Below are 21,912 nucleotides of genomic sequence, written 5' to 3'. Positions count from 1 at the left end.
AGATTCGCCGGCGTCGGGTCTGTAGTTCACAGCCTACCGGAGTCCTGGTCCACCTCGCGTCGTGTGAGCGGCGGAGGAGAGCGCTCTCTGATGTGTTGATACAGATTTTATCTGCTATTCTGACGTAGTCGACTTAGGTATTGTTCTGCTTTTTATTTTTATTTTTATTTTTTATTTTTTTTCCTTTTTAATTTAACATAATTAAATTTTAATTAATTATACCCCGATCTCGATTCTCGACTCTCGAGTATTCTCGATTAGTTTCCGGGTCAATCCATAATCCAGATCCATATACCGCCTCAGAAGGCCCAGGCACCTCCGGTCTGGGCCGGAATTTTTCAAACCGCAAATAGCTCACTCCGATAAACTCCACTGTATGATTTTACTTGGGCTTGAGCCTGATTGAACCAACTTCAATTGAAACTATCAATAATGAATATCATTTCTATCTATTTTCCTAATTTTATAATTTTCTTAATACAAAAGTCACATTTCCTCAACTATTTCAGCGCTGTGGAAACATAATTATAATACATCACTAATGGGTGACTGAAGTTAAAATATCAAAGGAAAATCTTCCCCCAAATTTAAGTCCCTTTAAGGGTGAAAGAGCAAGAGAATGATTTAACATGATCTTTAAAGTTCAAGTCCCTTTAATGGTCAAAAAGTAAGAGAATTATCTAAAATGGTCTCCCAAGTTCAAGTCCTCTTAATGGTAAAAGAGCAAGAGAATAATGTAACATGGTCTCGCAAGTTTGAGTTCCCACGATTGCTAATTGAGTGGCCATTTGAGATCTTACCCAATTGATAGTTTGTTAGAACTTAAGCCCAATTGAGAATCCAACGACTGATAGTTTGTTAGAACCCAAGTTCAAGGGAGAATCCAACCAAAAGATTTATCTGATAGGTGGGAGAGCCTCTAGGCTTAAGTACCACATTTGGTGGGTATGAGATCTCAATATGAGATCCTAACATAATTCCAAGGTCTTTGAGGGACTAGTTGAGGTGCGTATGAGTTGGCTTAAACACCCCTTATTGATTTTACTTGGGTTTATATGAGTGTATGACCCTGATTGTACCAAACTGCAATTGAAACAATCAATTATAACCATTATCATAGACAAAATCATGAATATCATTTCTATCTATTTTCCTAATTTTATAATTTTCGTAATACAAAAATACATTCCTTACCCATTTAAGCGTTATGGAAACATAATTGTAATAAACCACTACTGTGTGACTTGAAGATAAAAGAGTAAAGGAGAATCTAACATGGTCTCCCAAGTTTAAGTCCCCTTGATGGTAAAAGAGCAAGAGAATGATTTAACATGTTTTCTCGAGTTTAATTTCCCATGATTTCTATCTATTTGCCTAATTTTATAATTTTCTTAATATAAAAATCACATTCCTTACCAATTTCAGTGTTATGGAAACATAATTGTGATAAACCAATGAGCCTAAAGGTAAAAGAGCAAAAGAGAATCTAACATGATCTCTCAAGTTCGTCACCTTGATGGTAAAAGAGCAAGAGAATGATCTAACATAGTCTCTTAAATTCAAATTCCCAGAGTTGCTAATTGAATGGCCACTAGAACTCTTATTTGACTGATAGTTGGTTAGAACTCAAGCCTAAGGAAGAGTCTAACCCAAAAGACCAGCCTGATAGGTTGGAGAGCTTCTAAGCTTAAGTATTACACTTAGTAAGTGTGAGATCCCGATGTGAAATCCTAACATAATTCAAGGGCCTCTGAAGGTTAGCTAAGATACATATAAACTGACATGAACATCTCTAGTCATAAAATTTAAAAAAAAAAAAAAAAAGCATAATTGTATCATCATGTATAACTATTTATAATATTCCGAATCTTGCGTTACATTTTTGTAATTAGATTTCGTGTACTCTTCAACTGACCCATTTTACTTGTCTTTCTTATCTAGTAGCAATGATTTTAACCTATCATCATCGATCCTTCGTTCTTTGTATTATTGTACATGCATGACATGATGCATCATCTATCTGCACTTACTTTTCCACGACAAAGCGATTTTCTATATTCCACCCCATTTGTTATGAATATTAGAATTTTCTAGGGATCCAATCACTTTTTTTCCCATGCTGTGGATGCATGCATAATATAATAGGAGAGGTGTATAAAAACTTCAAATTTTAGACTTTCGACGAAGTTTCTCTTAATTTTTTCAAACTTGTGGTGGTTAAATGAATAATTTATAAATTTCAAGGGAGCTAAGTAATATCCTTATGAAAATAAGAACAGTATAATTTACAACTATGGAAAATTATAAATCATCATATATATTCATTATCTTATTAAAAATAATTTCAATGTGATATACTTTTCGTAAAATTTGTATTAAATAGCCCCCATTTTTCTACTAATTTGAAAGTAAATCTTTTTAAAAGTCTTGTAAACTATAGCCCTCTTCTCATTTTATAGACAAATTTTCCTTATATATTCTCTAAAAATTGTAAACGTAAAAAAAACTCTTATACAAAATATCCATATTTGCATACAGTATTGAGTAAACTTTTCATGAATATTTTTGCCACAAATGAGAATAGTTAATTCTTTACATTTTTACATCCATGGAAGTTAGATTATTATATTCAATTACCACTGATGGCCGAGTGGTTCGTAGAGATTCTTGATTATTACTCAAGAGTTTTGAGTTTAACTCTCTCCTTGATTAATAATAGGTAATTACTGGAAATCTTACGGTTGGTAGTTTCAGGATCCTGAAATTATTTGAGGTGCAGTAAGCTAGCCTGGATACCCCCAGTCATAAAAAAAAAAGTTAGATTATTGTATTATGAGATTCTCTGATTAATCACGCATTTAAATACTAAAGTGCTTAAGGATAATCATCCAGCTATCAAAATAAAGACGAGTGGGAAAGATTCCAACTATGTTGCGCAAATTCTTAATTTTTATATTCTAAGTGCAACAAATTAAAATATCAGATATGCAAGAAGAATATATGAGATGTAGTTTAACTATACATTTCACCTGCATGGAGTTATTATTATATATCTTCTCTTTTGTTATTTTTTCTGGTATTGCTGCTATTGCATGCATGAAGCATCGTGCAACCTTCGCACAGCTTGGTGATATATATATATATTATCCGAAACGTGTAACTTTGATTTGTTTAAACTGAAAGATTCTAAGAATGAAGAGTACTGGGTGGTGTTGGAATCTAATTCCTTATCAATAATTTTGACAGTGTACGTAGGGCTTTTTTTTTTTTTTTGCAAATTTTCATGGCAAAAGCCATTCTTTCATTTTTGCAGATTTAGTTGGAAAGAAGAGAAATGGCAGCCTTAACACATTCATTTGTCCCCTTCCAGTACAGAGATGCGCAACTTTTGCAACTGATTAGTAATTTTTAAACAACAAAAATAATGATAAATAATGAGATTGATAGAATTAGTAGGTCCCAAAACGTTGCAGGATCAGGAAAGAGACGACTACTTTTCGTTACGACAGCCTTGTGGGGATCTTAAAATTGATGTAAATGGGGACGACATCAAGAGGTCAAGTGGATGACTGGAAACATGGTTCCACACGGACAAGGAGAAGAGAGTTGAACTGAGTGTGGTACCATTTTTCTGTCTGTGTTCGGCTGTAATACCAGTGGTTGGCTGCGCCTTAATTTTTCTACATCAAAAGAGATACTATTACGAAACTTTACTTCATAATTGCACATGTTTCTGACATAAATTAGATGCTTACTGCTCATTTTCTGTAGTTTACAAGACATGGCCTTATGTAGCGACCTTTAATTGAAGGCTTAAAAGAACAAGCATGCAGTTGTTTCTCCCATTTTCACATCAGTCAACAAAAATTAATCGAGCTCTGATATCCCATGAAAAAAGATATTACATGCGCAGTACTTCCATTCTATTGGGACCAAGAGTTGTTATATTCCAAGAGATTAAATTTGATCAGTCTCTTTTCTCTTCAGATTCATATCACAAAAAAGTTAAATGTAATACACGAGCAAAATCTGAGGTGATGGGCCTCATTGCTTAACCTTTCGGTTCCTCCCCCACACTCCTAAGTCTGTTTGAAATTACAGCCTGGACCGATCATTGCTACTCTATGTTAAAGCTATGGACGTACCAATACCATGGGATTCCTCCAGCTAATTAAAATGTCTGGCCCAATAATATCGAGGCTGAGTTGACTACTTGATCTTCATGATCTGTATAATTTACGGTGTTTTAAAACCCGACCCGATTCACCGATTCAATTGAAACCCGAGGCCTTCATTGACCAAGTTATCAATTTTACTGTTTATTAGACCCCTAGAAATGGACCACTGAGTCAGAATAATCTTTGAGACTGCCATGGTTTATGTATATAAATAACCCAGTTCATCAGTCGGAAAATCGATGTTTCTATAGGCAGTTTGGCTCGGCTTTTCAGAATAATCTTTGAGACTGCCATAGTTTATAGCAATAGGAAGGTATCCACCGGTTTATAGCTTAATTCACCTCGGGCCTGAACTCAGAGTTGCCTATGTATAATTTTGAAATATCTGGTAAAATCATTAAGCAACCACCAAAGTTTCTACTTTCTGCAAAGATCATTCAGTACGACACAGCCAATCCAAATCACACATACACAATTGATCAAAATCAAATAATGAAACTAAATTGAATATGCAAGCTAGATCAAATGGACTGTCTAATGGAGACATGAAATGCAATCCCATAAACCAGCTTCCAGTGGTAAAGAAAAAAAAACACTGAGATACATGACCATGATTAGATTTCTTGAAGACAAGATGATGGACACAAGAACCTACACTTCGCAGAGCTTAGTTCGAAGTGCACAGCTCTGTGCTATGATTTTTAAAATATGCAAATTACATGTTTAAGTAACATTTCAGATCATGATTCTTCACTGCATCCAAACTACCCATGAAACCTCTGATCACGTATTATTGAAAATCCCAAGTTCATATGTATTGATTTAAACTACAAAAGTTGCGATAAAATCCTCAAAATTTTCTAACAGTTGTACATGAAAATCAAAATAGAAAAACAACAATTAGATCGCTTTCTCACAGCTAAATATTTCAACTGATGAACTTGAAAGATGATGTGCAGGTTAAACATGCTTCTTCCCTAAATCTGAACTACTTCCTCCCTTGCTAAGCCTCTGCAGGTGTAATTAATGCTTCCAAAAGGCTTATTCTTTTTATTTGTCTGCAACAAAGGCAACCAAACACTTTAGACCTCTATATGCATTGATAGCCAAAGAACTACTAAATATCTTAAAATAGGAAAATATTCTAAAGTTATAATATTTTAAAGAGATAGGTACGAATTTTTATGATAAATCAAAGTTACATCACCTGTCATCCATACAGGTACTCAAAAGTTCCTTTTGCCGAACGCACTTCTCATCATTCATCTGGTTAACAGACAAGCAATTAAGAAATGTTATCATTTCCTTCATGCAAGGTTTGGCGACATTCCCAATTTCTTCGAGTTTTATATACAGCGACACAGCTTTTCGGCCCATTACTGTATGGTTCAGGCTGCAGATATCAAAGCATAGTACTCAATCACTCTTTCAAGAAAAATCTGAACCACAGTGGAATGAACCCAAAAGATAAAGGGTTAAAAAGCGAAAAGGATAAGAGTAACAAGACGTAATGCTACTTAAAGAGATCTTGTTAAGTTCATTCCTGTACTCATCTGCACGATACATTTCCATTTGAAGAACAAAAGTTCACCATGTTGATTGTAGATCAACTGGCTACCCTGAAAAAATAATTTTCACATTAATAATCACCTTCACATATCAATTTACATTTTCCAATCTGAAACTCAACAACAACTGGAAAATAACTTCTGGTGTAAGGATATATATATACACCTTTAGAAAGGCCAGATAAAATATCTGACATATTTGCACACCTTTTAGCTACCAAATCATAGATAAATCGAGCCACTTTTCCTTGGCAGCCAGGCTCAATCCAAGGATTCCACTTATTCAGGTCAGCCAACCAGGCCACTTAAAGTACAACAAAGTACTGATTTTAGTTCCATTAGCCTCTCTTACAATACATATATATCCAAGACACAACAACCCAATGATATTGTTACTGAGGTTTAGACCACTACTAAGTTCAGAAGTTAAGAAGCACAAGAAAGAACTGACTTGAAGATTGCAGAAAGCTTGTGTCAAAACCACAAATAAACAGATTCAGAATCTTTCACTCAACAAAGAATTCAACTATCCCCTTAGCTCGTCTATCCCCTCAACTCCCAAAAGTAGATAGCATTTCCTAATTGGTATCACTTAATTAAATCAATTTGGTAAGGGAAAATCAAGCCACCTTTGTACAAATTTCTCAACTCTCTAAGTTTTAAACTAATTGAATTTATTTCAGTTTTTCTTTCACATTGCACCATAACAGGACTGGAACAATCAACCAATTAGAGTTCCCACTACTTGAGAAGTAAAAATTGAAAGCACCCGAGTCCCATATCCGAGCAGCCATGTTATTATGTTAGGCCTAGAAAATTCAGGAGCCCTTCCAGGTATAACTGTATGGTTCCCAGATCCATAAACATAAAAATCTAAAAAAAAATAAGAAATCTTATAAGAGATTATTGTTGAAAAGTCAATTGAATACCATATGCATCAATCAAATAAATATCCTACCAATATTATCAAATGAATACATAAACCTTTTTTTAAGATAAAAAATTTGAAAAAAAAAAAAAAAAAAAACACTTGAAACTTGTACGTCGGTTTCTGGAGCAGCTGGACGAAATAAACGGCCGAAAGATTCGCCGGCGTCGTGTCTGTAGTTCGACACCTACCGGAGTCCTTGGTCCACCTCGGCTTGGGTGGTGAGCGACGAAGGAGAGCGACTCTCTGATGTGTTGATACGATTTTTATCTGCTATTCTGTCGTAGTCGACTTAGGTTTTGTTCTGCCTTAATTAATGGATTACTGCTAATGTATGTAGATACATACAGCACCTGTTTATCACGGAACTTGCTCAATTATACAACAATGGATGAAGTACTTTCTAGCTAAGTCATCTATGAAATTAAAGGGCGCATGAATTTAACCATCTTTATCAACTCTTTAAATCATCCAGTTGTCTTTAAACTTTAAAGCATAAATCATGTACTCAAATTTGTAATTTGTCTCTCTTTTCTGTCTTTTTCCTTCTTTTTTTACCTGTTTTTCTCTGTTGAATCCCCTTTATTTTTTTGGATTGAGACCGCAAATTGAGTTATAGAGGATCATGGAAGTCGCTTTGTTTGTGGGAGGGCGGGAATTTATGAAAAGGAATTACATTAGAAGCCATGCATGCGTATCTTCTACCATAAGAAATCCCACTTTCCCACCAATCATGAAAAAACAGTAGCTCTGATATATTTTCTACGTATAAGTTATGTTTACATCTTCTTCTGAATGTATCTAATTTTGTTCACAAGAAATTTGGGTACAAAATTGTTAGCTTGAGAAGAGTGATGTTGATGTGTTGTTTATTCATTTATTAGAAAGAAGATAAGATGAGATGATAATAATACTTAAAGAATATTCAATGCTAGAAGAGTGATATGACATTCTTTGTTTGATGAAGTTATCCACGTTTATATATTTATGGCAAATCAAATGCATCAGCTGCTTTTTATTTATTTTGTGTGAACAAAACTTAATAATTGGTACTTAACACTTTTACTTTATATGGTTTAATGACATTTTTCCATCCACAAACTTTTAAAATACCATTTTATTACCCAAATTTATATTTCAACGGCGAACAGAGAGCAAATCGCTCCAGGCTATTGAGGCTTTTGAAGAATGGAGCTGATTGTTGAGTCTTTTATCGGTAGAAAGTTGAATTTTAGTGGTTAGGATTAATTAAAATTTAACTTCGGAGGGGCGGCTATGTAAACCCTAATTGCTCAATTGTCAAAGATTGGTAGAGGTCAATAAGAGCAGGGTTTGCAGGGTTTTGATGTAGGGTTGTAATGATACCGAAATTGAAAATAGAATATAAATTTGAGGAATAAAGTGGTATTTTAAAAGTTTGTAGGTGAGATTATTTATGTGGGAAAAAGTGGTTTACTCTATATGGATTATGGAATTTTCATTCTCCACTTCTCATTAGATATTGTTGGAGAATTTTCATTCTCCACTTCTCATTAGATATTGTTGGAGCACATAATTTTTGACTATTTCAACATTTCATCCGCTAAGATTGACTCACCGCTTCCGACGTGGCAAAATTTGGGTCCACTCAGCAAGAACCAATGGAAATCAATCGTAGGAAACCCTTCTCACTCTAATTAACTTACCAATAATAAAAAGAAGAGTAAACGATATCTTTCCACCCAAGGTTTGGCGAATCTCCAGTTCCCACCCCTAGTTTCATAAATTATAATTATTACCCTTAAATTAACACCATTACTTTTCTCACAAAGTAACCTCCACATCTCAAATTTCTCTCTAATAACCCCTAGAGGATCCTGGCCAAGTAAAAAATCCGGCCTGATTCTGACACCATTGGACCTCCCCGACACCACCATCAATATCCCCTTATCCTCCTCATGAAAACTTCTAACTTTTCCACTCGATTACACCTCAACGAGGTGCCGGAATTTTGTTGGAAAGGCACAACAAAACACAAAAACCTAAGGGAGAGGCGGTGGCGATTGGCGGGCAATTACAATCTGCGATGTTGGGGGCTTTTGATAGGAGAAAGCCGATGATGCTATTGTGGTGTTGAGGGTAGTTTCCAGTGTTGGGACCTGCCAAAATTTGGATGAAAAACCGTCTAAAACTAAGAGCAACGGCCGATGATTAGGGGGTTCAATCAGGCAAGGAGGTTAGGGGTTTTGATGTAGGGGTTGAGAAGATTGTAATGGTGGTCTTGAGAGAGGTCGACTGCATCAAGAACAGGCTGGAATAGCCTGAAATCGCCGGTGGGGTAAATTTGAGAAGTCAAAGGTTATTTTAAAATTTTTCGGTGAGGTGAATTTGAGAAGTGAAGGGTTATTTTAAAATTTTTATCTTTGAAATGACCATTTTACCTTTTTAACTATTAAATTAAACAATTTTCTATAAATTTAAGGGTGGAAATTGTAATTTATGAAATTAGGGATGGGACTATAGTTTCGCCAAACCTTGGGTGGGAAAACAGCGTTTACTCTAAAAAGAAAAACCCACAACAAAGAAAACCTGAAGAGAAACCTCGAGGAAAGAGGACTGGGCTGCGTGTTGGTGGCCCATTAAAACCGCGTGATGTAGTGACAAAGAGGAAGTCAACGTCAATCTTAGTCATCAGATGCTGATGGTCGGGATTATAGTGCCACATCAGCAAAAGTAGGTCCATTAAATAAAAATCAAATCCTACGGAATATATGGAGGAGTGATCTGGACGGTTGAAAAAGCATGATACCAGCACCACTACTACTATTACCATCATCATCGATCCTTCGTTATCTTTGTATTATTGTACATGCATGACATGATGCATCATCTATCTGCACTTACTTTTCCACGACAAAGCAATTTTCTATATACAACTCCCACCATTTGTTATGAATATTAGAATTTTCTAGGGATCCAATCACCTTTTTTTACCATGCTGTGGATGCATGCATATAATATAATAGGAGAGGTGTATAAAAAACTTCAAATTTTAGACTTTCGACGAAGTTTCTCTTAATTTTTTCAAACTTGTGGTGGTTAAATGAACAATTTATAAATTTCAAGGGAGCTAAGTGAAATATACCTTTATGAAAATAAAGAACAGTATAATTTACAACTATTGGAAAATTATACATCATCATATATATTCATTATCTTATTAAAAATAATTTCAATGTGATATACTTTTCGTAAAATTTGTATTAAATAGCCCCCATTTTTCTACTAAATTTGAAAGTAAAATCTTTTTAAAAGTCTTGTAAACTATAGCCGTCTTCTCATTTTATAGACAAATTTTCCTTAAATATATTCTCTAAAAATTAGTAGAACGTAAGCAAAAACTCTTAGTACAAAATATCCATATTTGCATACAGTATTGAGTAAACTTTTCATGAATATTTTTTGCCACAAATGAGAATAGATTAATTCTTTTACATTTTTACATCCATGGAAGTTAGATTATTATATTCAATTACCACTGGATGGCCGAGTGGTTCAATAGAGACTCTTGAGTATATTACTCAAGACGTTTTGAGTTTGACTCCCTCCTTGATTGATAATAGGGATAATCACTGGAACTCTTATCCGGTTGGTAGTTTCAGGATCCTGAAGTATTAGTTGAGGTGCACGTAAGCTAGCCTGGATACCCCCAATCATAAAATAAAAAATAAAAAAAAAGTTAGATTATTGTATTATTGAGATTCTCTGATTAATCACTGCATTTAAATTACTAAAGTGCTTAAGGATAATCATCCGAGCTATCAAATAAAGTAAAGACGAGTGGGAAAGATTCCAACTATGTTGCGCAAATTCTTAATTATTTATATTCTAAGTGCTACAAAATTAATATATCAGATATGCAAGAAGAATATATGAGATGTAGTTTAACTATACATTTCACCTGCATGGAGTTATTATTATATATTAATCTTCTCTTTTGTTTATTTTTTCTGGTATTGCTGCTATTGCATGCATGAAGCATCGTGCAACCTTCGCACAGCTTGGTGATATATATATATATTATCCGAAACGTGTAACATTTGATTTGTTTAAACGTGAAAGATTCTAAGAATGAAGAGTACTGGGTGGTGTTGGAATCTAATTCCTTATCAATTAAATTTTGACAGTGTACGTAGGGCTTTTTTTTTTTTTTTGCAAATTTTCATGGCAAAAGCCATTCTTTCATTTTTGCAGATTTAGTTGGAAAGGAAGAGAAATGGCAGCCTTAACACATTCATTTGTCCCCTTCCAGTACAGAGATGGCGCAACTTTTGCAACTGATTAGTAATTTTTAAACAACATAAAATAATGATAAATAATGAGATTGATAGAATTAGTAGGTCCCAAAACGTTGCAGGATCAGGAAAGAGACGACTACTTTTCGTTACGACAGCCTTGTGGGGATCTTAAAATTGATGTAAATGGGGACGACATCAAGAGGTCAAGTGGATGACTGGAAACATGGTTCCCACACGGACAAGGAGAGAGAGAGTTGAGACTGAGTGTGGTACCATTTTTCTATCTGTGTTCGGCTGTAATACCAGTGGTTGGCTGCGGCCTTAATTTTTCTACATCAAAAGAGATACTATTACGAAACTTTACTTCATAATTGCACATGTTTCTGACATAAATTAGATGCTTACTGCTCATTTTCTGTAGTTTACAAGACATGGCCTTATATAGCGCACCTTTAATTGAAGGCTTTAAAAGAACAAGCATGCAGTTGTTTCTCCCATTTTCACATCAGTCAACAAAAATTAATCGAGCTCTGATATCCCATGAAAAAAGATATTACATGCGCAGTACTTCCATTACTATTGGGACCAAGAGTTGTTATATTCCAAGAGATTAAAAATTTCATCAGTCTCTTTTCTCTTCAGATTCATATCACAAAAAAGTTAAATGTAATACACGAGCAAAATCTGAGGTGATGGGCCTCATTGCTCAACCTTTCGGTCCTCCACCACCAGCTCCTAAGTCTGTTTGAAATTACAGCCTTGGACCGCATCATTGCTACATCTATGTTATAAAGCTATGGACGTACCAATACCATGGGGTTCCTCCAGCTAACTTAAAATGTGCTGGCCCCAATAATATCGAGGCTGAGTTGACTGCTTGATCTTCATGATCTGTATAATTTATCGGTGTTTTAAAACCCGACCCGATTCAACCTATTCAATTGAAACCCGAGGCCTTCATTGGACCAAGTTATCAATTTTACTGTTTATTAGACACCCTAGGAATTGGACCACGTGAGTCAGAATAATCTTTGAGACTGCCATGGTTTATAGTATATAAATAACCCAGTTCATCAGTCAGAAAAATCGATGTTTCTATAGGCATGTTTGGCTCGGCTTTTCAGAATAATCTTTGAGACTGCCATAGTTTATAGCATATAGGAAGGTATCCACCTGGTTTATAGCTTAATTCATCCTCGGGCCTGAACTTCAGAGTTGCCATTTAAATCATGTACGTATAATTTTGAAATATCTGGTAAAATCATTAAGCAACACCAAAAGTTTCTAATTTCTGCAAAAGATCATTCAGTACGATAAAGCCAATCCAAATCACACATACACAATTGATCAAAATCAAATAATGAAACTTAAATTGAATATGCAAGGTAGATCAAATGGTACTGTCTCTAATGGAGACATGAAATGCAATCCCATAAACCAGCTTCCAGTGGTAAAGAAAAAAAAACACTGAGATACATGACCATGATTAGATTTCTTGAAGACAAGATGATGGACACAAGAACCTACACTTCGCAGAGCTTAGTTCGAAGGTGCACAGCTCTGTGCTATGATTTTAATAAAATATGCAAATTACATGTTTAAGTAACATTTCAGATCATGATTCTTCACTGCATCCTAACTACGCCACGAAAACTCTGATCACATATTATTGAAAATCCACAAGTTCATATGTATTGATTTAAACTACAAAAGTTGCGAAGTAAAAATGCCTCAAAATTTTCTAACAGTTGTACATGAAAATCAAAATAGAAAAACAACAATTAGATCGCTTTCTCACAGCTAAATATTTCAACTGATGAACTTGAAAGATGATGTGCAGGTTTAAAACATGCTTCTTCCCTAAATCTGAACTACTTCCTTCCCTTGCTAAGCCTCTGCAGGTGGTAATTAATGCTTCCAAAAGGCTTATTCTTTTTATTTGTCTGCAACAAAAGCAACCAAAAACTTTAGGACCTCTATATGCATTAGATAGCCAAAGAAACTACTAAATATCTTAAAATAAGGAAAATATTCTAAAGTATATAAATTATTTAAAGAGATAGGATACAGAATTTTTATGATAAATCAAAGTTACATCACCTGTGCATCCATACAGGTACTCAAAAGTTCCTTTTGCCGAACGCACTTCTCATCATTCATCTGGTTAACAGACAAGCAATTAAGAAATGTTATCATTTCCTTCATGCAAGGTTTGGCGACATTCCCAAATTTCTTCGAGTTTATATACAGCGAACCAGCTTTTCGGCCCATTACTGTATTGGTTCAGGCTGCAGATATCAAAGCATAGTACTATCAATCACTCTTTCAAGAAAAATCTGAACCACAGTGGAATGAACCCAAAAAGATACAAGGGTTAAAAAGCGAAAAGGATAAGGAGTAACAAGACAAGTAATGCTATTTTAAAGAGATTTTGTTAAGTTCATTCCTGTACATTCATCTGCACAGATACATTTCCATTTGAAGAACAAAAGTTCAACCATGTTGATTGTAAGATCAACTGGCTACCCTGAAAAATAAAATTTTCGCATTAATAATCACCTTCACATATGCAATTTACATTTTCCAATCTGAAACTCAACAACAACTGGAAAATAACTTCTGGTGTAAGGATATATATACCTTTAGAAAGGCCAGATAAAATATCTGACATATTTGCACACCTTTTAGCTACCAAAATCATAGATAAATAAGGAGCCACTTTTCCTTGGCAGCCAGGCTCAATCCAAGGATTCCACTTATTCAGGTCAGCCAACCAGGCCACTTAAAGTACAACAAATGTACTAGATTTTAGTTCCATTAGCCTCTCTTACAATACATATATATCCAAGACACAAGAACCCAATGATATTGTTACTGGGGTTTAAAGCACTACTAAGTCCAGAAGTTAACAAGCACAAGAAAGAACTGACTTGAAGATTGCAAGAAAGCTTGTGTCAAAACCACAAATATACAGATTCAGAATCTTTCACTCAACAAAGAAATTCAATCTATCCCCCTCAACTCCCAAAAGTAGATAGCATTTCCTAATTGGTATCACTTAAATTAAATCAATTTGGTAAGGGAAAATCAAGCCACCTTTGTACAAATTTCTCAACTCTCTAAAGTTTTGAACTAATTGAATTTATTTCAGTTTTTCTTTCACATTGCACCATAACGGGACTTGGAACAATCAACCAATTAGAGTTCCTAACACTACTTGAGAAGTAAAAATTGAAAGCACCCGAGTCCCGATATCCGAAGGCAGCCATGTTATTATGTTAGGCCAAGAAAATTCACGGAGCCCTTCCAGGTATAACTGTATGGTTCCCAGATCCATAAAACATAAAAATCTAACAAATCTAAAAATAAGAAAATCTTATAAGAGATTATTGTTGAAAAGTCAATTGAATACCTATATGCATCAATCAAATAAATATCCTGCCAAATATTATCAAATGAATACATAAACCTCTTTTTAAGATAAAAAATTTGAAAAAAAAAAAAAAAAAACCTGTTGAAACTTGTACGTCGGTTTCTCGAGCAGCTGGACGAAATAAACGGCCGAAAGATTCGCCGGCGTCGTGTCTGTAGTTCGACAGCCTACCGGAGTCCTTGGTCCACCTCGGCTTCGTGGTGAGCGGCGGAGGAGAGCGACTCTCTGATGTGTTGATACAGATTTTATCTGCTATTCAGACGTAGTCGACTTAGGTATTGTTCTGCTTTTTATTTTTTATTTTTTTTCCTTTTTAATTTAACATAATTAAATTTTAATTAATTATACCCCGATCTCGATTCTCGACTCTCGAGTATTCTCGATTAGTTTCCGGGTCAATCCATAATCCAGATCCATATACCGCCTCAGAAGGCCCAGGCACCTCCGGTCTGGGCCGGAATTTTTCAAACCACAAATAGCTCACTCCGATAAACTCCAAATGATCCGAAGTGGGCACACTATATGATTTTACTTGGGCTTATGTGAGCCTGATTGGACCAACTTCAATTGAAACTATCGATAACCATTATGAATATCATTCCTATCTATTTTCCTAATTTTATAATTTTCTTAATACAAAAGTCACATTCCTCACCAATTTCAGCGTTATGGAAACATAATTGTAATACACCACTAATGGGTGACTAAAGGTCAAAAAGCAAAGAAAAATCTAATATGATCTTCCAAGTTTAAGTCTCTTTAATGGTGAAAGAGCAAGAAAATTATCTAACATGATCTTCAAAGTTCGAGTCTCTTTAATGGTCAAAGAGTAAGAGAAGAATCTAAAATGGTCTCCCAAGTTCGAGTCCTCTTAACGGTAAAAAAGTAAGAGAAGAATCTAACATGGTCTCGTAAGTTTAAGTTCCCACGATTGCTAATTGAGTGGTCATTTGAGATCTTACCCAACTGATAGTTTGTTAGAACTCAAGCCCAAGAGAGAATCCAACGACTGATAGTTTGTTAGAACTCAAGCTCAAGAGAGAATCCAACCCAAAAGATTTGTCTGATAGGTGGGAGAGCCTCTAGGCTTAAGTACCACACTTGGTAGGTGTGAGATTCCAATATGAGATCCTAACATAATTTCAAGGTCTTGGGAGATTAATTGAGGTACGCACAAATTGACCCGGACACCCCTGATTGATTTTACTTGGGCATATATGAGTATATGACCCTGATTGGACCAAACTGCAATTGAAACAATCAATTATAACCATTATCATAGACAAAATCATGAATATCATTTCTATTTATTTTCCTAATTTTATAATTCTTGTAATACCAAAATCACATTCCTTACCCATTTAAGCGATATGGAAACATAATTGTATTAAACCACCATTGGGTGGCTTGAAGGTAAAAGAGCAAAGGAGGATCTAACATGGTCTCCCAAGTTCAAGTCTCCTCGATAGTAAAAGAACAAGAGAATGATTTAACATGGTCTCTTGAGTTTAAGTTCCCACGGTTTCTATCTATTTGCCTAATTTTATAATTTTCTTAATATAAAAATAACATTCCTTACCCATTTCAGTTTTATGGAAACATAATTGTAATAAACCAATGAGCCTAAAAGTAAAAGAGCAAAAGAGAATCTAATATAATCTCTCAAGTTCGTCCCCTTGATAATAAAAGAGCAAGAAAATGATCTAACAGATTCTCTTAAGTTCGAATTCTCAGAGTTGTCAATTGAATGGCCACTAGAGCTCTTACTTGGCTAATAGTTTGTTAGAATTTAAGCCTAAGGAAGAATCTAACCCAAAAGATCAGTCTGATAGGTTGAAGAGCTTCTAGGCTTAAGTATTACACTTAGTAGGTATGAGATCCCGATGTGGAATCCTAACATAATTCAAGGCCCTCTGAAGGTTAGCTAAGATACATATACTATGAACATCTCTATTCATAAAATTAAAAAAAAAAAAAAAAAGCATAATTGTATCATCATGTATAACTATTTATAATATCCGAATCTTGCGTTACATTTTTGTAATTAGATTTCGTGTACCTTCAACTGACCCATTTTACTTGTCTTTCTTATCTAGTAGCAATGATTTTAACCGTGCTAACATTCTCAAATCAACATCTCCTTGTGCAAATTGTTATTACTTATCCAGCAAGGTAAAGGGCAATATACCTACTTCCAGCTGGCAAACAAAACGGAGCATTTCATTTTTTTTGTTTGGTTTAAAAATTAATCCAATCTTAATGACTTGTCTTCTTGTCTTGGTCTTTCTGTACAATCGATTTGTTTTAGGCTATGTTGCCTGAATTTGTAGATATTATTAGTGAATATCTCCAAGCTTCCTCGAAGCTTCGTCGTATTAAACACTATAACAAAAGAATGTAACCATTTTTGTACTTCTTTCCTGCATCAGAAATTTACTGAAGAATGTAACCCATTTCCTATAAACATTTTCAGGTTACCCATTTAATACAAGTATTTTTGGCAACACTATTGTATCTTTTTTTTTTCAGTGACCAAGAGTGTTCGGGTCAGTTTGTGCACATATCAACTAATCTTTCAGAACCCTGAAGTGAACGACCGGGTAAATCTCCTCAGTTGTCATCCCTAATACTATGATGAAATTAATTCAGAGATGAAAAATGATATTGAATTCATTGAATTAGAAAACAAAGTTACAACAGTGTATGTTTATATAGAGCAGTCCTATAATAGACTTAACAAACATTAACTAACTCAAAGAACTGATTAACTAACTTCATAACAAACTAACGACTACTTGAAACTAACTTCATAACAAACTAACGACTACTTGAAAGCAGTTCATTCTTCAATAATTAGTGTTTGAAAAGACTTAAACTTAGGTAGCCATATTGAACCTTTTTACTCTGCTACAATAGGGCACCTAATGGTGATTAACATTAGGTATCTTTAAAGTCCACCAGCTTAGGTTAATAAGTTTAGTGGAGAAGTCAAGTCTTAACTACGCTCCTCTTCTACAAACTTCTAACAAATAGAGAGTGGTTGAGGTAGAAATTAGGTCAATGGTTAGTTCAAATTGGACTGGACTGGTCCCCATCTTTGCATTTTCTGGAGGAAACTCTGGGATGATATTTTTCGAGGATCATATATTTGAAATCTGAAATTTTGCAAGATTTTGCAGCGGCTAAGTTGGGATGAACCGAAAGGAAAAGAACAAAAACGGCAATATGGCATCAACAAAACAAGAAGTCGTTCTGGTTCAAATGAAAATGGGCCCAATGGACCACTTCTTCTCACATGGAGTCATCCTCGTCCAAACAACACGTCTAATCCTCCACATCTTAAATATGGACAACATTGAAAACGAATGGTAAACTGGGTCTTAGAAAAACTTGAACCTTTCAAATTATGCTCACTGAAATTCTTCTATACGTTGGAATAGCACTATTTTTGGACCGTTCTTATTCTGAAAGATTCAAATTTTAAAAAATTGTATGAACAAGGGATATGATACTTGAAGGTGGGGGCAACTTTTTTAGGGGAATCGCGTGATAACAGCGACATTTCTTGTTGTTTTAGGTAAAAGTTCATAGACTAATTCACAACACCGCACTTCTTTCTACTTTGTCATCTTTTGTTGATTATGACTTTCTTCAAAAGCAAATATTAAATGCCCCTTTCTTTCTATAACAAATCCAAGACAATGTTCCATTTTTCTTTTCTTATGACTGGGTTGTTACTTGACTAATATCGATCGAATAAAAGTTCTAGTAGCTACTCTGATTAATAACTGAAAAGGAACTCAAACTTAAAGCTTTTTGAGTAATATATCTAGGAGTTCATATCGAACCCTTCGATCATCCAGAGATAGTTTACTTCAAAAAATTTATCCATTACAAATCCATTTGTTCAGGTAGATGCAAATTTTATAAATGGGTTCCCGTATAAACTGGGTTTAACAACCATTTTTATCATAGTTGGGTTGGAGACTCTTTCGATCACGCGTGTTGACAAATAAAAGGTAAAAAAGGGAAGGCATAAATTTCCAACAACTTTAATCAGCCAAAGAAAGAGGAAAAGGGTAAGCTTTACCAGGCTACCATACCAGCAGCAGAAGCAAAAGGATTCCTAATGTTTTGATTAGCTGTAAAACATTTTGAGCTTCAGCGCGTAATAAGGGCCACAAAAGATTTGTTTAGTTATAATATAAAATATAATCTACCATTATCTTTGCCGCATGTAAAGTTGTCTAAACTTGATTGATCTGAAGTCTAAACTAATCCAAAATATATATATATTAATTAAGAAGCCTTCTGTTGTTGTGTACAGATACCATACAAATATATTAAGAATACCCAGAAATGAGAAGAGATACAGATACTAAGAAGAAAGAGGAAGGCATTGGGAAAGTGGTCGAAGCAGCATGTTAAAGAAACAATAATTACATGCCCTTCTCCAATGGGAAGTAAATGATAATAAACAATCAAGCACATGAAGAATTACAGTTTAAGTTAACTAAAGAGACATGGAATGTGAACCAAAATATAAACATATTAACCCCACTCACCTCCACTTTAGTCTTTAATTAATTAAGCATGTTTGCAGGAATTGTCTCTCTGCCCAACAGTGTTTAGTAATGGAGATTGGTCATTAACTATTTTAACCTAACAAAAAAGTAAGAAGAAGAAGAAGAAGAAGAAGAAAGGGCAGTAAATTTTTAGAGAAGCAGCTCAGATTAATACACAAGTATCTTGAAAAACTAATTGACCAAATCAAAAAGAATAAACAGAAACCATTTCATGTTAATTATGTAAGGGAATCAACCTAATTATGAAGAACGGGCTTCTTGTCTAGTGGTCTGAATGTTGTTGGTGAAGTCGCCAATGGAAGTACCTGAGAAGTGCTTGAAGGAAACTGCGGTAAATGTTGACCAACAATGAACTTAAGAAAAGACCCTTCTACTGTGTCTTCTGTTGAAATGTTAAGAGCTTTAACACCAGAATCTTGAAGCACTGAATTCTCTTGCTTAGGAATCCTTTTCTCAGCATCTTCCATCAATAATCTTTTCCACAATTTCTCCTCAGCATCTCTCAGAAACTTGAACTTTGGAGGAGGGGAAGACCTCAATCCATTCAAGCCAGCTGCTCCTGATGATTCAAAAAGAGGGTTGAATCCACGGTGGTGATAAGAATCCAAAGGATTCAAAGGAGACTTGAGTGGTGAAGAAGCCAAAGGAGTTAAAAATGGGGAGTCGACTGTAACTAAAAGATCACTCAAGCTTTTTGCTCTGGAACCTTTTCTGCTTCTATCACCTCCTCGAGATTTCCCATCATCAGACTCCATATCTTCCTTTGTTTCCTCTTTGATTGTGAAGAGAAATCTTGGAGGCCCAGCTAGATTGTGAAGTCTCATGAGCTCTGCAACTTCACTTTCATCTCCTAAAGCTTTTATTAACAAATCTTTGCTTGTCCCTAACTCAGGGTCTGGTTCATGCGCATTAGCAACTGGGTGGCCTGGCACTCTATCTTGATGAGTATTGGTACTATGGTCTGGCTCTCTATCTTGATGAGTATTGGTACTATGTAAAGAAGAGGGTTTTTTCCAGCAGAAAAGTTTAATTAACTCCTTTGCATGGTTGCTGTAGTCAGCTTCTATATCTTGTCTGTGTGTGATTCTCTTCTTCCACCATAACACATAATATAACTCTGCAACAAGAGCTAAGAGAAGGCAACCAAAAACTAGGCTCAAACCAATACCCAAACCACTGAAAGATTTCATTTTTGCCTTCAAATTCACATCCCAGTAACGAATACTCTTGGTTTTTGAAAATTGCTCAAATAGATTTACTCCAAATTCCAAAAACAAACTCACTTCAAAAATCACACTTTTTGAGGAAAATGAAGAACCCAGAAGGGAGTAAGTAGTAACTACAATATACAATTAATTACTTTGTTAGAGAAAAACAAAGAAAACAAAACTCTCACCAGAAACTGAAACAACCGGAAATAACCTACTATTACTGCAATTTCACATCCTCATTTGACAAACTATGGTAAGGCATTGAGGACCATATATATATATTGCCTTTAACACACGCTACAAGGAATCTGGACTTTTATGGAAATTCATTATATACAAAGATATAAAAAATAAAAAAAATTACGAAATCCGAAAGTCAGAAACGTTGAATATCCAATGAAAATCAAAACTTTAGCTAATAAATAATAGATTTTGAAAAATTGGGTATAAAAACCAAAGAGCTGAAAAAGAGACACTCATATGATTGGGAAATGGGAAAAATCTTGTACACAATGTAGAGATGTGGGTATTAACGGTTGGACAGCAGTTCACATGGGCTAGCAAGAGCGTATGTGTCTGTGTCATTTAAATATTTAATCATAAAATATAAAAATAAAAATGTTAAAAAATAGAAAATAAAATAAAGGGTAGTGATTGCATCACCCAGTCGGTGCATCAATGGTTAGTCTAATAGGCAAATTGGGGTTTAGAGAAAAGGGACAAAAGAACACACATCAAGATCTTAGCTGGCGTTTACTTGATAGATAGAATATGACCAGCTAGGGTGTGATCAAGCTTTTTTTAAAGCTTGTTCTTAATCTTGGGTAACAAAAATGTCAATCAACGTATTTGTGTGAAACATCTAAAAGGTCCAAAATAAGGGGCGGTGTAATATGAACATTTGTTAATGCTCTTAGATGCTTTTTCTTATATAATAAGAAGTTGCTTGGACCTTCTCATGAGAACAAAGCTTAGTTGGTAAGTTGTATTGGTTCATACTTCCCACAAACTATTGGGGTGTCCAGATTAGTTTAAGTGTACCTCAACTAATTCACTGAGACCTTAGAACTATTGGTCGAATAAGAGTTTCAATGGCTACTTCTATCAGTATCCGAGGGGGGACTCAAATTTAAGATATTTTAAATAATACACCTAAGAGTCTCTATTAAACCACTTAGTCACACAGAGGTAGTTATTATTACAGATTCTTAGGTGGTTAAAATTAGAGAACAAAGTTTATATTATCAATAGAGTCATTTATGCAATAAAAATGACTTTTGACTTTGGATATAACGTGTATTTAATCCTAGATTAGTGGACATATAGTTGATTGAAATCATTATGTAAATAGACTTGATTTTTTATTCGGTTGTTTAAAATTATGAGATGGGTTTTTAACTTTTGGAAACAAAATAATTAAATGACCTTGACTTGAAAAAAAAAAGATTAATTTCATTCGTCCCCTAAGAGATAGTTAAGTACAACTGCTCCAACGATTTTCCGAAAGCATCTATATCTCCCTGAAATAAAAAAAATAAAAATAAAACCCTATAAAATTATAAAATGCCCCTTATAAATATCAAAAAACCCCTATGATCAGGGGTGTTTTTTAAAGTTTCCGAAAATTGCAGTGGAGCTTTAAATAATCCCAAAAAAACACGACTATACTTTTACTTGGGTTGGGCTAAACAGATTCGGGTCCACTACATGCAAAAAAATAGTACAAGGCCG

The 21,912-nt window shown here is 34.7% G+C and overlaps 2 protein-coding genes across 4 annotated transcripts; both read right to left on the bottom strand.

Moving 5' to 3' along the window:
- Positions 1-12,434: 12,434 nt before the first annotated feature.
- LOC116146261 lies at positions 12,435-14,757 on the bottom strand. Of its 3 annotated transcripts, none has more exons than XM_031431670.1 (4): positions 14,463-14,757; positions 13,398-13,478; positions 13,052-13,239; positions 12,435-12,894 (listed from the first exon to the last, which is right to left on the bottom strand). In XM_031431670.1, the coding sequence occupies exons 3-4, from the start codon at positions 13,220-13,222 to the stop codon at positions 12,823-12,825; spliced, it is 243 nt and encodes an 80-aa protein (XP_031287530.1). In that variant the 5' UTR covers positions 13,223-13,239; positions 13,398-13,478; positions 14,463-14,757; the 3' UTR covers positions 12,435-12,822. The 3 variants fall into 3 exon arrangements, with proteins under 3 accessions (XP_031287530.1, XP_031287531.1, XP_031287529.1); XM_031431671.1 differs by having other exon boundaries at positions 13,404-13,478; positions 14,463-14,756; XM_031431669.1 differs by lacking the exon at positions 13,398-13,478 and having other exon boundaries at positions 12,451-12,894; positions 14,463-14,720.
- A 4,317-nt stretch (positions 14,758-19,074) lies between these two features.
- On the bottom strand, positions 19,075-20,426 carry LOC116146267. Its single transcript, XM_031431679.1, has one exon. The coding sequence runs from the start codon at positions 20,158-20,160 to the stop codon at positions 19,207-19,209; it is 954 nt and encodes a 317-aa protein (XP_031287539.1). The 5' UTR covers positions 20,161-20,426; the 3' UTR covers positions 19,075-19,206.
- Positions 20,427-21,912: the final 1,486 nt, after the last annotated feature.

This window comes from Pistacia vera, unplaced genomic scaffold (assembly GCF_008641045.1).
Source record: "Pistacia vera cultivar Batoury unplaced genomic scaffold, PisVer_v2 Contig475, whole genome shotgun sequence".
Taxonomy (NCBI): Eukaryota; Viridiplantae; Streptophyta; class Magnoliopsida; order Sapindales; family Anacardiaceae; genus Pistacia; species Pistacia vera.
Note: the sequence above shows the minus strand (reverse complement) of the source record. Positions and strands in the feature narration are given on the sequence as shown.

Bases quoted from the DNA above. Each gene is read 5' to 3' on its own strand.
- LOC116146261 (XM_031431670.1), bottom strand. From the start codon at position 13,222: ATGGGCCGAAAAGCTGGTTCGCTGTATATAAACTCGAAGAAATTTGGG. The intron at 12,895-13,051 runs GTGATGTAACTT...CTTTTGTTGCAG, and splicing joins GTACCTGTATGGATGCACAG to ACAAATAAAAAGAATAAGCC.
- LOC116146267 (XM_031431679.1), bottom strand. From the start codon at position 20,160: ATGAAATCTTTCAGTGGTTTGGGTATTGGTTTGAGCCTAGTTTTTGGT.